The 13364-nt window shown below is 34.1% G+C and overlaps 1 protein-coding gene across 2 annotated transcripts in view; it reads left to right on the forward strand.

Moving 5' to 3' along the window:
* Positions 1-13364, forward strand: part of LOC129218272 (inactive selenide, water dikinase-like protein) — a 257798-nt gene that overhangs the window by 169509 nt on the left and 74925 nt on the right. For both annotated transcript variants that reach the window (XM_054852500.1, XM_054852501.1), the window contains 2 exons: positions 3560-3750; positions 9679-9891. In XM_054852500.1, coding sequence (XP_054708475.1) covers positions 3560-3750; positions 9679-9891 — 404 coding nt within the window. The remainder of the gene's footprint in view (positions 1-3559; positions 3751-9678; positions 9892-13364) is intronic.

Raw genomic sequence — 13364 nt, forward strand, 5'->3', positions numbered from 1 at the left:
TAACCAACTTAACGAAGCCTAAAGAAATGCAACGCCACGTGCAGCTCCTCTGAACTGCCTGAATCAAATTAGAAAGATGTGCCACCAAGCAATGCGAGGGACGCTGGGTAGAAAGAACTGTGCGCATGCGCAAGTATCAACGAAGGTCCACCTGTTCTATTGTGTACTAATTACCTTGACGGCGACAGCATGAAATCAATATCATCTTGATGGCGTCAACATGTATGCAATGTTGTTATTGTAAGGTAATATCAATATTGATATTTTAAGATGAATGCAATGTTGCATACGTGTTGTTATTTTAAGGTAATATCAATATTGCTATTTTAAGATGAATGCAATGTTGCATACGTGTTGTTATTTTAAGGTAATATCAGTATTGATATTTTAAGATGAATGCAATGTTGCATACGTGTTGTTATTGTAATATTGCTTTTTAATCTTTATGCAAGCTTTATGCAGTATGAAACACGTCAATATTGACGCCGTCAGTATAATATCAAGATCTGTCAAGGTTGATGCAAGAAATTTTGCTAGTAGGGTAAGCATTTTATTTTGCTCAATTAATTGCTGAACTAGTTGCTCCATGACAGATTTTTCTCAATTAGAAATATATCAGAATTAATAATTCCTACCTTGAGCTGTCTTCAGTTTAATAAACCTAATCCTTACTTGATTTCGCACTCTTTATACTCTCAAACATCGTCGCCAGTTGTTGTATCCTTCCTTATTCATCTTAGTTGGAAGGTGGTGCGCGGGTTTACTTAAGTAACGAACATCGAAACCGCTTACGAACAACACATACTTTACTGGCACAAGCACACAAAATTACATACATCTTAACCAAAGGTGAAAGCACTTTTCATTCTCAGTTACAGTTAGATCTTGATCCAGTTTACATTCTCATGCAGTCACAGTTAAAGTTAATAGCATTAAGACACTACAGAAGACTTTGGCAATTTTTCGATATTTAAGTTTGAAAAAACCCATTGAGGTCCTTGATCCAAGAACCAGGTGTAAGTCCAGACTCACTCATTTTCGGTAAGACCAACAAATAACATCAGTGTTCGATAGATAGGCTAATATCTTTCCCACATTATTTACTGCAAAGCAGAGGCCTGATCCTACATTTGTCTCTTGTTGTTGCACCAATTGGAACACGGGATGGCACATCAGAAGACATGCTGTGTCATTGAAGTTTTTAGGGGGGTGGGGAGGTTGAGGGTAATTTTTCTCATTGTGGAGTGGGGTCTTCGTGATATTTAGAGGGGTGCACTCATGGGGGGGGGGCTCCCTGCAGAACAATTATATTCTCCATACACAAAAATGATTTTTTTAAAGGAAAAGTTTTGATTAAACTGGATTTTGCATTAAAGTCTTCACTTGTAGACTTAAGACTATCGTTGGTGATTTTAAGACTACAAAGGGACCTCATACCTGAAATACCTTAGGGACTCCGTTAAGTCTAAATCTGGCCCTGATTACAACCAATGCTGCTCAAAAAAAAAACTCTTGTCCCCCCCCCCTTTTGAACTCACTCCTAATTCCGAATATGTTCAGGAGCTCTCCCTTCTTTGGTCCTGTTTCAGATTCAGTTTATCGTAGTCCAGACTTGCTTTCTTGTATGCGATTCTGAGGTGAAAATACTCGTATAGCGAAAATTTGCAATTGACCAATGAAATCTCTTTCCAACTGACAGCATTTAGCTGAATCTGTCACAACCAGTGAATACCAGGAGCAGCACAGAAGTTTTTAAGGCCCCCCGTCCATTTTGTTCACCCTTAAGTTCCCACATATATTTCACCCCCATTAAAAAAATCTCGGGCCCCCTTCAGGCTCAGAACTGGGCCAACAGGTGTTCCTTCTCTCCCCCCCCCCCTCCTTAAGCATGGTTCTGCTCATGTAACAACGCCTCAAAGGCCCAACACCCCATGACCCACGCATTTATAGCAGGGCCGGGGCCGCTTTATCTAATGGTGCAGGCGGCCCTTTCCATTTTTATTAATAGACGTGCATAAGTTTTTAACGCTCTTTTTCGTCCCGGGTCCTTTTTCAGGCCGTGTTGGACCCCAATTTCTCTGACCCCCTTCCGTTTCCTCAATGCGGGAGGCATGGCCCTAAGAGCTCTAAAAACTAGAGAGAAAGTGGATACGAGAGGAAAGCATTTGCACGTGTGAACTTCGGCTATTCACTTTGGTCTGTGCTTAGGATGGGGGAAAAAAACCTTTTTCCAAGAGCTTTTTTCACATGGAGTAAAAAAAATTGTTTTTTTTTTTTGACACTTATTTAAATGTATTAAGTTCAATAAAAAAAATTGCTTGATGTGGCCCACTCGTTGATCCCAGACTAACCGACCTGACCAGTTCGCCCCTGCCGTTTTAAAAACAATAATTGTCAAAAACTTTATTTACAAATTCTCCCCCGTTGTCTGTTCGAACAGCTTATACTTTAAGGTTTAAAAACCTTCCAGCACGCTTTATGTGCCTTATGAAAATTTCTGGTACTTTGCTGTTTTCACTAATTGGGTACAAAGCAGATTTATGTGAAAAATCATCCAATAATTGATAAACAAAAACATTCCCCTTTGTTTCCCTTTACATTACATGGACCCCGCACATCAGCATGAAGTAATTCAAGGGGACACTTGGATCGTATTTTACCCATAGGTTGAAATGAAACACATTTAAATTTACCAATTCTACAATTTTCAATCTGTTTTTACATTTTTGAATCTAGGCAGGCCATGGACACGCTCAAATTCACCGCTCTTTCTGATACTATTGGTGTTATTATGTGTCAGCCTTCTATGCCACAATTCTGATTTTTCTACATTCGACCGTTTAATATTTTTTACTTTCGAAATGATCATTACTTTCATTTCATTTTATACTTTGTCAATACACTTTATTGTGCAAAATTTGAGATTTTACAAAATAAATGCCATTTTTTAAAATTGCCTTAAAAATGAACAAATATCTTTATGGAGCCTTTTCCCCCTTCAAACTATGCACCCGTCTTATTGAATTCAGTACCCGATCACAAAATTTGACGTAAATTACGAGAGTATATTACATCTTAACAATGATAGTATCGTCAAACTTTAATTTCAGTTTCCCCTCCCCAGAATGGGGAAACTTTCATTTCTAACGGCCTCAGCTATTTTCTTGTTTCACAATGGTTTAAAGTCATCAAAAGCACTTTGAATATTACAGAAATGATGGTTGGAACCAGTATCAAAAAACCTGTCATCGTAAAATTCAATAGTGAAAAAATATGAAAAAGTGGGTGTAAATTTTGTCAACATTAAATAATGTATTAATGAACCTAATGTCCTATATTAGATGCAAAAAATCACTAAAATAATACTCGTTAACTTACATAACTTATATGTATATTTACATTAGTCATCAAAAATAACTGGGTATAAAAAATTGTGGTCAAGATGGAATTTTCAGCTGCAAAATAAGAGTAATGACTGCTTGTTTTGAACCCTTGTCTAGAGCCTACTACTGGTTGCCACTTTTGTACTTGTATATAACTTTTCTTTTCTCTCTTTCAGACCTGATAATGCAGTCGTTGGTGATGTTTTGGTATTAACTAAACCCCTTGGAACTCAAGTTGCAGTTAGTGCTCATCAGTGGCTAGATCAACCGGAAAGGTTTAACAGGATCAAACTTGTAGTTAGTGAAGAAGATGTACAAAAAGCATATCAGAGGGCCATTGATAGCATGGCAAGACTAAATAGGATAGGTAAGGTTGTAAGAAGCAATGATTGTTTACCTTTGTACAAAAAAAATCCATAGAGAATCAACTTTGTAAATTAATGTGATTCTGCTCATAAAACTTAAATCATTCCTAAGTTCTTTTCCTTTATATAAAACTTGATTTCCATTCTCTCTTCCAACTGACAAGTGTTTGACATGAAGGAATGAAACTAAAGAAGGCACTTACTTAATAATGCTTTTCTCTGACAGCATTTTTTTTTTTTTTACCATTATGTAAATTTTATATTAAATTTTTTCACATAAGGGAGGGAGCAGGGTGGAATTTCTTTTTTGCTTTTCATGTATGCAGCATTTTAATAAAATCCTTTCTTTTTCTGGGCGGTTGTCGAGTTTTCGATTTGTTCTAACTAAAATGTGTATTTTAATTAAATTTATTTTCCTTTTGGGGTACAGGGGGATAATTTGTTGGTAATATTGTGCATTGCATATATTAATTCAGTTTTTATTGGAGGGTGACCTTTATTTTTTCATTTTTTTTCTCCGAAATCATGTGCATGTTTTTTTTTTTTTTTTTTTTTTTTTCAAACTGTAATGCATATTTTAATTAAATTCATTTTCCTTTGTGGGGGGGAGGATATTTAGTTATAGTTGTGCAATGCATATTTTAATTTAGTGTTTTTTTTAATGGGAGGAGGAGGGGTGATTCTTATTTATTTTTTCAAATCACATGCATGTTTTTTTGGGGGGGAAGGATTTTTCCAATGAACTGTAATGCATATTTTAATTAAAAAAATTATCTTCGGATCTTATTTCTTGAAATATTGAATAGATGATGCGTCTGTATTTTTTTGGTATTAAGAACTACTGATGTGCTAAGAGATTAAGACTGAAGACTTAAATATAAGAGTGGCATCTCTGTTTGAGAAATCACCATAACATAATTTACATTAGGATTACATGAATTAGTATGCAGAGTCAGAAAAAGGAGTATATAGCATTCGTGTAACAAGAACCAATTTAATATCTTTAAAACACTAAACAAGTACAAGCATTGTAAAGAACTAAAAACAGGTAAAAGACATTCAAAGGTAAAACCACAGCATGACAAGTCAAGAGAAAAATGACTAGCTGCCGACCGCCGCGTGCATGCTATGCAAACTGTCAACATCGGCACTGGCGAGCCGAGTTGAGTTGTACTCTGCTGGCACTGCAAACCAACTTCTACAAGAGGTGCTGCAAGTATAATAATTTACATTGCTTTTGGTTTGATTTTTTTTCTCCTCTTACCCATTGCTGTTACTATGGTGTAATCAATCTTACTGAAGAAAGATTCCTTTCATTATGCCGTTCAAATGTTGCATTAAATTATTGCAATAGATCAGTGAAATTTCAATTGCATAAGCAAAAAAAAAAAAAAATCAACCACTGCATGGTTTTGTTTAGCTTTATCTCTAGATGACGAATGACACTACCTGTCACACCAGTATTGGTGTTGGTACCATCGCTACCAATAACGACCAAGTTCTCAAGTGGCTACTCATTAGATGTTCAGAGATTAATAATGTTATCAGGGTCTGGCCAGAGGAAATTTAGGTCAGTTAACGGAACCCTTCACGAAATTCCAATCAAACAAAACAGACCTTTCACAAAATCCCGATCAACCAAAACGGACCCTTTACAAAATTCTGATAAAAACGGATCTTTCACAAATTGTTTATTGAAAGAGCAAATCTGAAATCAAAATAACACATATTTCTGTGTATAGATTTGATAATTTTAAGAACTTTTTTTAAAGTTTAATTAGAGCAGTGGTTCCCAACCTTTTTCACTTCGCGACCCCCTTTTCAATAACTGATCATCTCGCAACCCCCTATGTGTCCCCTGTATATATACATTATGTGTCTGTGTTTATGCTTTAGTGCAGACACTGCGCATATTTAACATAATATCTCATTGCTTGAGATATTTTTTGCAAGCTTAATGGTTTTTTATCCTGCAAAAGTTGCAGAAAGAAAAAGATAATCTCGATAATATTAAACATATATGTTTGTACTTTAAAAATTCATGCGTCCTAGCAGTGGTGAATGCAGGATTTGGTTTTGTCCAACTTTCATTAAAGTTAATGATTGCATTTTCTTTAAACAAAGTCGTCGTGATATCAAAAAATTGGGAAGAGGGCGTTTGGAAGACTCGATTCTTTTTCAAACGTATATATAGCAAGAGAGTCCATATTTATGCTTTAAGGTGGGGAAGGGGAGGTGTCATTACTAGCATATGAGTAATCGAATTAAGAGAATTGCTTTATATAAGCGGAGAAAGAGAATTAACAATAAAAATCTACAGTATGTGTAACATTCACAATGGTCCTCCCCTGGAAATTGTTCGAAATAGTAGTGCTAAAATTGTAGTTTACACAATCTCTGGTGATATTGGGAGAAGGAGAAATTCAGGGTCTTTTATGAACGGTTCAAGCTCGAAGACTGTCTTAAAATTTTCTTGAAGTTGAAGTCCTGAAAAGAAGGTTTTAGACTGTTTTTAAAGATGGAGAAGAGAGGAAATGGATCGGAGATGCTCTCTAATTTTTCGAAAATAAAAATATGTTCTAAATAAGCTTAGTTGTTGGCTGTCTTTGTTACAGTTAAAGAAAAAAAAGGAGTTTGAGCCACCTATCCTCCAGAAATTTTTTTAATTTTAAACTCTAAAATTGCAATGATAGGCTATATTATAGGTAAACATTAGGGGAAAGGTTTGGATTTGGAGCATCCCCTCCCCTGGAATTTTTTCTGAATTCAAGTTCCAAAAACAAAATTTTAGACTAGTTTTAATGATGTGGCGGGAGAGAGGATTTCGGGTAATCATAAGGAAAGGTTTCTAAATTCGGGTACTCATAAGGAAATGTCCAAAAAACAGAATAATAGGTTATCTTTTATGAAAGGTGGATATGTTCGAAAACCCTCATCCTATTTTTTTTTTTTGAAATTCAAGTCCTAAAAACAAAATTTAATATGACCTTTAATTATGTAAAGGGGAACGGCAGGCACTCCCCTGGAATTTTTTTCTCAATTATAATGCTAAAAGTCAATTCCTTGGCTTTTTTTAATAAGATTAGGGGACGGAATGGGGTTTATGACTCATCTTCGGGAATATTAGGTATTCCAAAAACTAAAATTTAAAAATGCAACTACAGGACATCTTTCAATATAAGGATTGGGGTTTAAAGAATATCTCACAGAAATTATTTGAAATTGAAGTTCCAAAAACGATTTTGGATGTTGTTAGAGAGATGAATTCAGGACTCTTTTTGCGGAAAATTTTTAGAGATTGAAGTCCTTAAACCAGAACAAGGGGAAGGGGAGTGCTGTAGCCTCATAGCCCTTCTCCTGGATTCGTCATTGCGCTCAAGGATTGATACTATTCTAAAATGCTATTTTCCCCGAGTATTTCAATTTTTCAACTATGCAATGATATGATTGGGATAATGTCGTGACCCCCTAAGAAATGCTTTGCGACCCCTTTGGGGGTCGCAACCCACAGATTGGGAACCCCTGAACTAGAGGGATCAGCTCAGGCTTGGAGTCAATTACGAAAGAATGTAATTGAGTACAATTACATGCTTGACAAATAGCAGATTACAATTATGATTACAATTATAATCCTCTGCCAAAATGTAATTACGATTACAGCAGTGATTAGATTATTTTAAAAATATAATCGATTACAATTATGATGTGCTGATTACGATTTTGATTACGATTACAGACTAATGGGAGAAAAATACATGCACGTATATGTATATATTTTTCCCATTGCTGGTTTGCGTTAACTACGTCATAGTTGAAAAATTATGATTTTTGATTGTGCATTTAAATATTTCCTAACTATTTTGACAATATATACTGCATAAGTAATTAGATATCCCATATCTGAATGGCTCGCCCCATCATAATGCATATTTTACGTTATTTCAATATTCATTGTTATTTTGCATTGAACCAAAATTTTAGAGGTTACTGTTTCTAAAAATTTACGTGCTATATTTACATTCTATTCTCTATAATTTAATATAATGCTATTTCATTCAGCCCAACTATTGAGGGAAAAAACTATGTTTTTTTTATGCAAGATTCGTGAAACTTGCATAGTATTAAAATACATTCAGATAGTATAAATAAATGATATGAAAGTAAATGTTCAAAAATAAATACTGCATTTTTAAAATGTTCTTTTATTGCATATCAATAGCACCAATGCTTCAAAACTGTCAGGTTTCCTTCTCATTCTCTGCAAAGTGTAAAATTTTCCAGTAATGGTGAACATACGCTCAACTGTGTTACCTAAAGTATATTATCTTTGCTTACTTAAAACATAAGTTTATTAGTGTACTAAATTATACAAGTTTACTTACTGCAGTTTTGCCAATATTTTTCAATCTCTGTTTTGGCCATTGCTCTGCTTTTATACCACACTCACAAAGTCTCTACTTTGAATACAAGCTTACCCCAGTTGCCACTTGGTGGCGTTTTTGCTCCTGCCTTCTCATTGGAAGAGTTGGGGTGTTTTTGCTGAGTAACAATAATAGCCATTAATAGCCAAATCAGGTTGGTACACGTGCTATTGACCTCATATATAAGATTGCGGGCTAGTAGATGAAATGGGAGTTCTTGGATGGCTGTCTTGAACAGCTGTCATGCGTAGTACACTCCTGTTTGTGAAAATTGCAACACAACGAAAGACTTATGCAAGAGGGTTTTCTCCCCCCATAGAGTTCAAATGGGGTTTTAGTCTGTTTGGCATGGCAAACCCTATTCCAAGTGAACGTGAAATATTTTATCGCCCCTGGCCAAAAATTCTGAAGTAAACCACTCTCCTTTAAAATCACCTGCATATTATCTGCAATTGTTCTATTAAAGTTTTCTGCTGTCCCATTTTGTTCTGGAGTATAAAAATTGGTTAATTCATGATGAATACCTTTCTCCTTAAAAAATTATCCTACTCTTGGTTTACGAACTCAGTCCCATTGTCTGTCCTTACCGCTTTGACATCTTTTCTCATAAACTTTTCAGCTTTTATGATATGGTTTATCAAAATTTCGGGTACCTGATTTTTATACTTTATAGGATAGAGCAAAATTCTCTTTGAAAAATCATCTATAACAGATAAATAATAACGTTCTTCATTTCTACCCTCAACATTGCAAGGCCCCCAAACATCACAAAAAAGCAAGCACAACGGACTGTCGGACTTTGTATCCCCAATAGGTTCAAAACTCACTCTTCGGAATTTTCCTAGTTTACAAGTGTCACAATTAATTTTACCCTTTTTAAATTTTTGCAAACCATTAACAGCTTGTAACTAACTCCCCTGTCCTTTGGATACTTTCAGTAGTTATATGTCGGAAACGTTTATGCCAGGTTTCAATATTTACATGATTGGATTCTAAAAAGGTATTTGCATTATCATGACTACAAACAGGTAATTGGTTCGTTTTTACAGAATCAACAATATAAACACCATTTTCTAAATTTACTTTAAAAATTAAATTACAATTTTTGTCTAGTACTTCCACGGAGCCACCACCCCCTTCAAATTTAGCACCCCCTCCCCTCCAAAAATTAAATTTTGGTCCGAAAGTGTTTTTTTTTTTTTTCCTTTTATTGTAATACATTTTTATTAAATTATTTTTGTCGTGAGATCTTGTTTTTTTTTCTTTTTTTTCCTACTATCAAATACTGGTTGTATCAGCATTTCTCAGATATTAAGAGCTTTTGATAAAAAATGAAAATTATTAGTACTGAAAAAATTAGTACTGAAAGTTTTAATATGAGAATTGCATCTCTGTTGTAAAAATGTTGCTATTTAAAAATGTTTTCATGGAATTTATTGATCAGTTTCTGTACATTTTTTCTGTAAAATAGTCATTCTGTTTTAAATGTGTCTTATGCTCTTTCCTTAGCATCTCGTCTTTTGCACAAATACAATGCTCATGGAGCAACAGATATAACTGGTTTTGGGTTGCTGGGACATGCACAGAATCTTGCTAAAGCTCAGAAAAATGAGGTTTCTTTCACAATACACAATCTTCCTGTGATTGCAAAAATGGCTGCTGTTGCAAAAGCTTGTGGTAATATGTTTCAACTTCTGCAAGGACATTCTGTGGAAACATCAGGTATTTCAAAGTATCCTCTATCCAAAGCTTTTCTTTCTGTATTTGAAAATTTATTTTATCAATGCAGTCAAGATCTGATAATCAGAGTATATCGGGACTGACATCAATTTTTGACATGTGTTATAGGGTTTGCTGAAAAAATATCGAAATTTATCAAAGCACTTTGCCTTAGTGCAAAATATTTGTGACTTCCTAACACTAGTTACTGTGTGAAATTTGGTGACTCTGAGTTTTTGTCTTCTGCTCTGGCAAGAGACTTGAATTTTTGAGATTTTTAGAAAAAATATCAATTTAAGAAAATTTACAAACTATTTCAAATTTTGTAGAACTTTAAGCTTTAGTGCAAGAATTTTATAACTTCCTCACAAAAAATACTGCCTAAAATTTCAAGCCTGTGAGTTAATTATTTCTGCTCTGACAAGAGGCCTGCATTTTGAGAATTTTATAAAAATTCCTTAAGTACGAGTGGCACATTACAAAGTAGTACATACATAAAATACTCTGCAATGCTTCAAAATTTTAATCACATCAATGACATCAGACCACCCCTTGAACCAGGTCCATCATTTAGAGAGTTTTGGGGGGAGGAGCACCCGGTCGGACTGTACGGAATTCAGTATACAATGTGGTGCTCTCTGCTACTGGATATTTCCTGCTTTAGCCTTCATGTTTTCAGTGTGCCAAGTTTTTAAGTGGACTGACAGTGGTGTGAACAGTTTTAAAATAGTTTTACTGGACATTACCAACAATGTGGCATTGTTTTTAGGGTGGAATTATTTAAAGTATCAAGGGTGTATTAGAACTGGTATTTGAAAAAAAGCTAAGTCTTGTGATATTTCTTAGTGATGTTTGTTGGGGGGGGGGGGGGTCATTTACCATATTTTCCTGCGTGTAATCCGCGGATTACACGCAGGAAAATACGGTATATTGTTTATCGAGATTTAAAAGTATCTAATTTCTTTACTCCCGAGCAGATCACTCCGCAATAGTTGGTTTAGGGCCAACAAAACATTCACAGAAGCGAAATTTTTTTCTAAAGGTAAAGATTCACACAAGACTGTCCATGAAACGTCACTCTCTCGTTTCAATAACTTATCCGCAAGAATCTGATTATAATATATCTGAATGTTTTTTGCATTACCTATGTCATTTGCCTTTTTGCATTACCTTTTGATGGTAATGCTTTTACATTACCATCAAAAAGCTTTTCAATATTTTAAAAATAATTACTATCGAAAACACCTGAACTTTGTATGTACCTAAAAAACCAAAAAGTAAAAGAAGCACCTTTTGTGTTTTACAAAACTTCTTTTAAAAAGTTTCCTTTCACCTGAAAGCGCACTGTGCCTTTTTTGGTCTGGGGGAAACACTAGGTCCCTCTTGATATTTTTTTCTGAAACTGAAATCAATTTTGACTATAGTGCAGATAAAAGAGTTACAGAGCGCGCCCACAAAAATTTAAAAAAGTGAAATTTTAATTTAAGTGACTTTAAGGGAATGGCAAAGGTTTGAAGACTTCGTCTGGCAATTTTTTGAAATTTAAATCTGAAAAACACAATTGAGGGCTTGGTACAAGAACCATGTAAGTCCAGTCCCTCTCATTTTTGTTAAGACCAACAAATAACATCATTGTCTGGTAAAAAGGCTAATATCTTTCCCACATTATTTACTAGAAAGCAGAGGTCTGATCTAACATTTGTGCCCCGTTGTTGCACCAATCGGAACTTCTATGTTCTCCACTCGCAAAAATGAATTTAAAAAAAAAGTTGGGACTAAACTGGTTCTTGCATCAAATTCCTCAATCGTAAACTTAAGACCATCGCTGGTCACTTTAGGACTTCAAAGGGACCTCATACCTGAAATACTTGAGGTACCCTGATAAATATAAATCTGACCCTGATTACAACTAATGTTGCACAAAAAAAAAAAGAAAAGAGAAACCTTGTGTAGTTTCATCATCTCAAACAAAAGGGGTTCCCCATTTGTTAAACTTCTTCTTAACTTACTTGATTTTATTGTTTTTTGTAGTTTTTTTCAGTCAATCTGCATTAATGGAAGTTTCCCTGGCGTGTTAGTCAAAAAATGGTTCAAAATGCTTTTATATGAAAAATAAATAATCAAACAGTTACTAAAATCTCGTACGTTAAAGAATGCATTGAATGCAATTTTCCATTATAACAGCTCTCAAGAAAAATGAACAAAAACAACTTATGTTTGTTGCACAGAAAAACGTTCTACAACGTAATCGCAAAAATTGCTTTGATGTTAAGTATTTGTTTTTGTATTGTTCAAAGCAGATATATGTTTTCTCATTACTGCTGTTTTTATTGTTAACAACTGATAAATTAACATATTTTAAATAGTTTAGTTAGCAATATTAAAAATTGGTTTTGAAGTGATATATTGCTAAATTTCACTCATTTTGGGAAATTTCCACATTCTTGGGGGACCTCTAAAGTTTTTCATTGAGACGAGAATGGTGAATGCTATCAGCACGATGAAAAAAAAAGGAGAGAGAGAGAAGTAAAAACACACTGTGTTTTTCACTCTTCTGTTGCAAAAATTATTTTATAGTAGCGAACAAAATTGTGTATTAATTATTTCATCAAAAACAACCCTGTTATAAAAATTTCCCCGCCAAGAAAACTTTTAACCTTTCTGCGCAAAAAAGATCAGGGAGGTCATGGAAATGTCAAGGAAATATCAGGGAAGTTTGAAAAAAAAAAAAAAAAAAAATTCAAGGAAAATTAATTGAATTTTTTTTTTTTTTTTTTTTGCTTTGCAGAATTGAGTCCACTAATTTCCTATGAATTTCCCCCAGTTATTTGTTTTAAAAAAGGTAAAACTAATATCGTGCGATTATACACTACCGCATATTTGTGCATCTTTTTTGGTCAAGGTCAAAGTATTGAATCTTAACCTATTAACCACAAGATGAACTTCACAGGATGATTGCTTCTGTGTCAGTAAAGTTGTTTATTTTACGTAGCTTGAATTATCCTTCCACGGGTTCCATGCTACATAAAGTAAACAACACTACAGGCAAAAAGGAAGTCGTCCTTAATGACTTAGCTCCCTTACCTTTACTCATTGTCTTGAAGTAATTAGCATACTGTAATCACAATTTCAAGAAGAAATCTTTGGTTTTTGAATTAATACTATAAAAGCTTAGAAGTTATTACTTGGCGTTTTTAATTTAATTGCTAAAGTTGAATGTTAAATGAAAATCAACTTGGTTTTTTGCCATCGTATTATTTGCTGTCGACTCAGCTTATACAAAGGGTTTTTTTTTTCAGACTGTAAGAGTCTTTTATTTTAAAACATATATATTTTGAAATTAATACTTGTTTTTTGTATTTCAATGCTGTTTGTTACAAAAGTAATCTAAGTTTTTTTTTTTTTTTTTGATAAAGAATGGAATATTTGAAGTTGAGTTGTGTACATAAGTAAACATTTTTAATATTTTTTAGTAG

This window comes from Uloborus diversus, chromosome 3 (assembly GCF_026930045.1).
Source record: "Uloborus diversus isolate 005 chromosome 3, Udiv.v.3.1, whole genome shotgun sequence".
NCBI lineage: Eukaryota > Metazoa > Arthropoda > Arachnida > Araneae > Uloboridae > Uloborus > Uloborus diversus.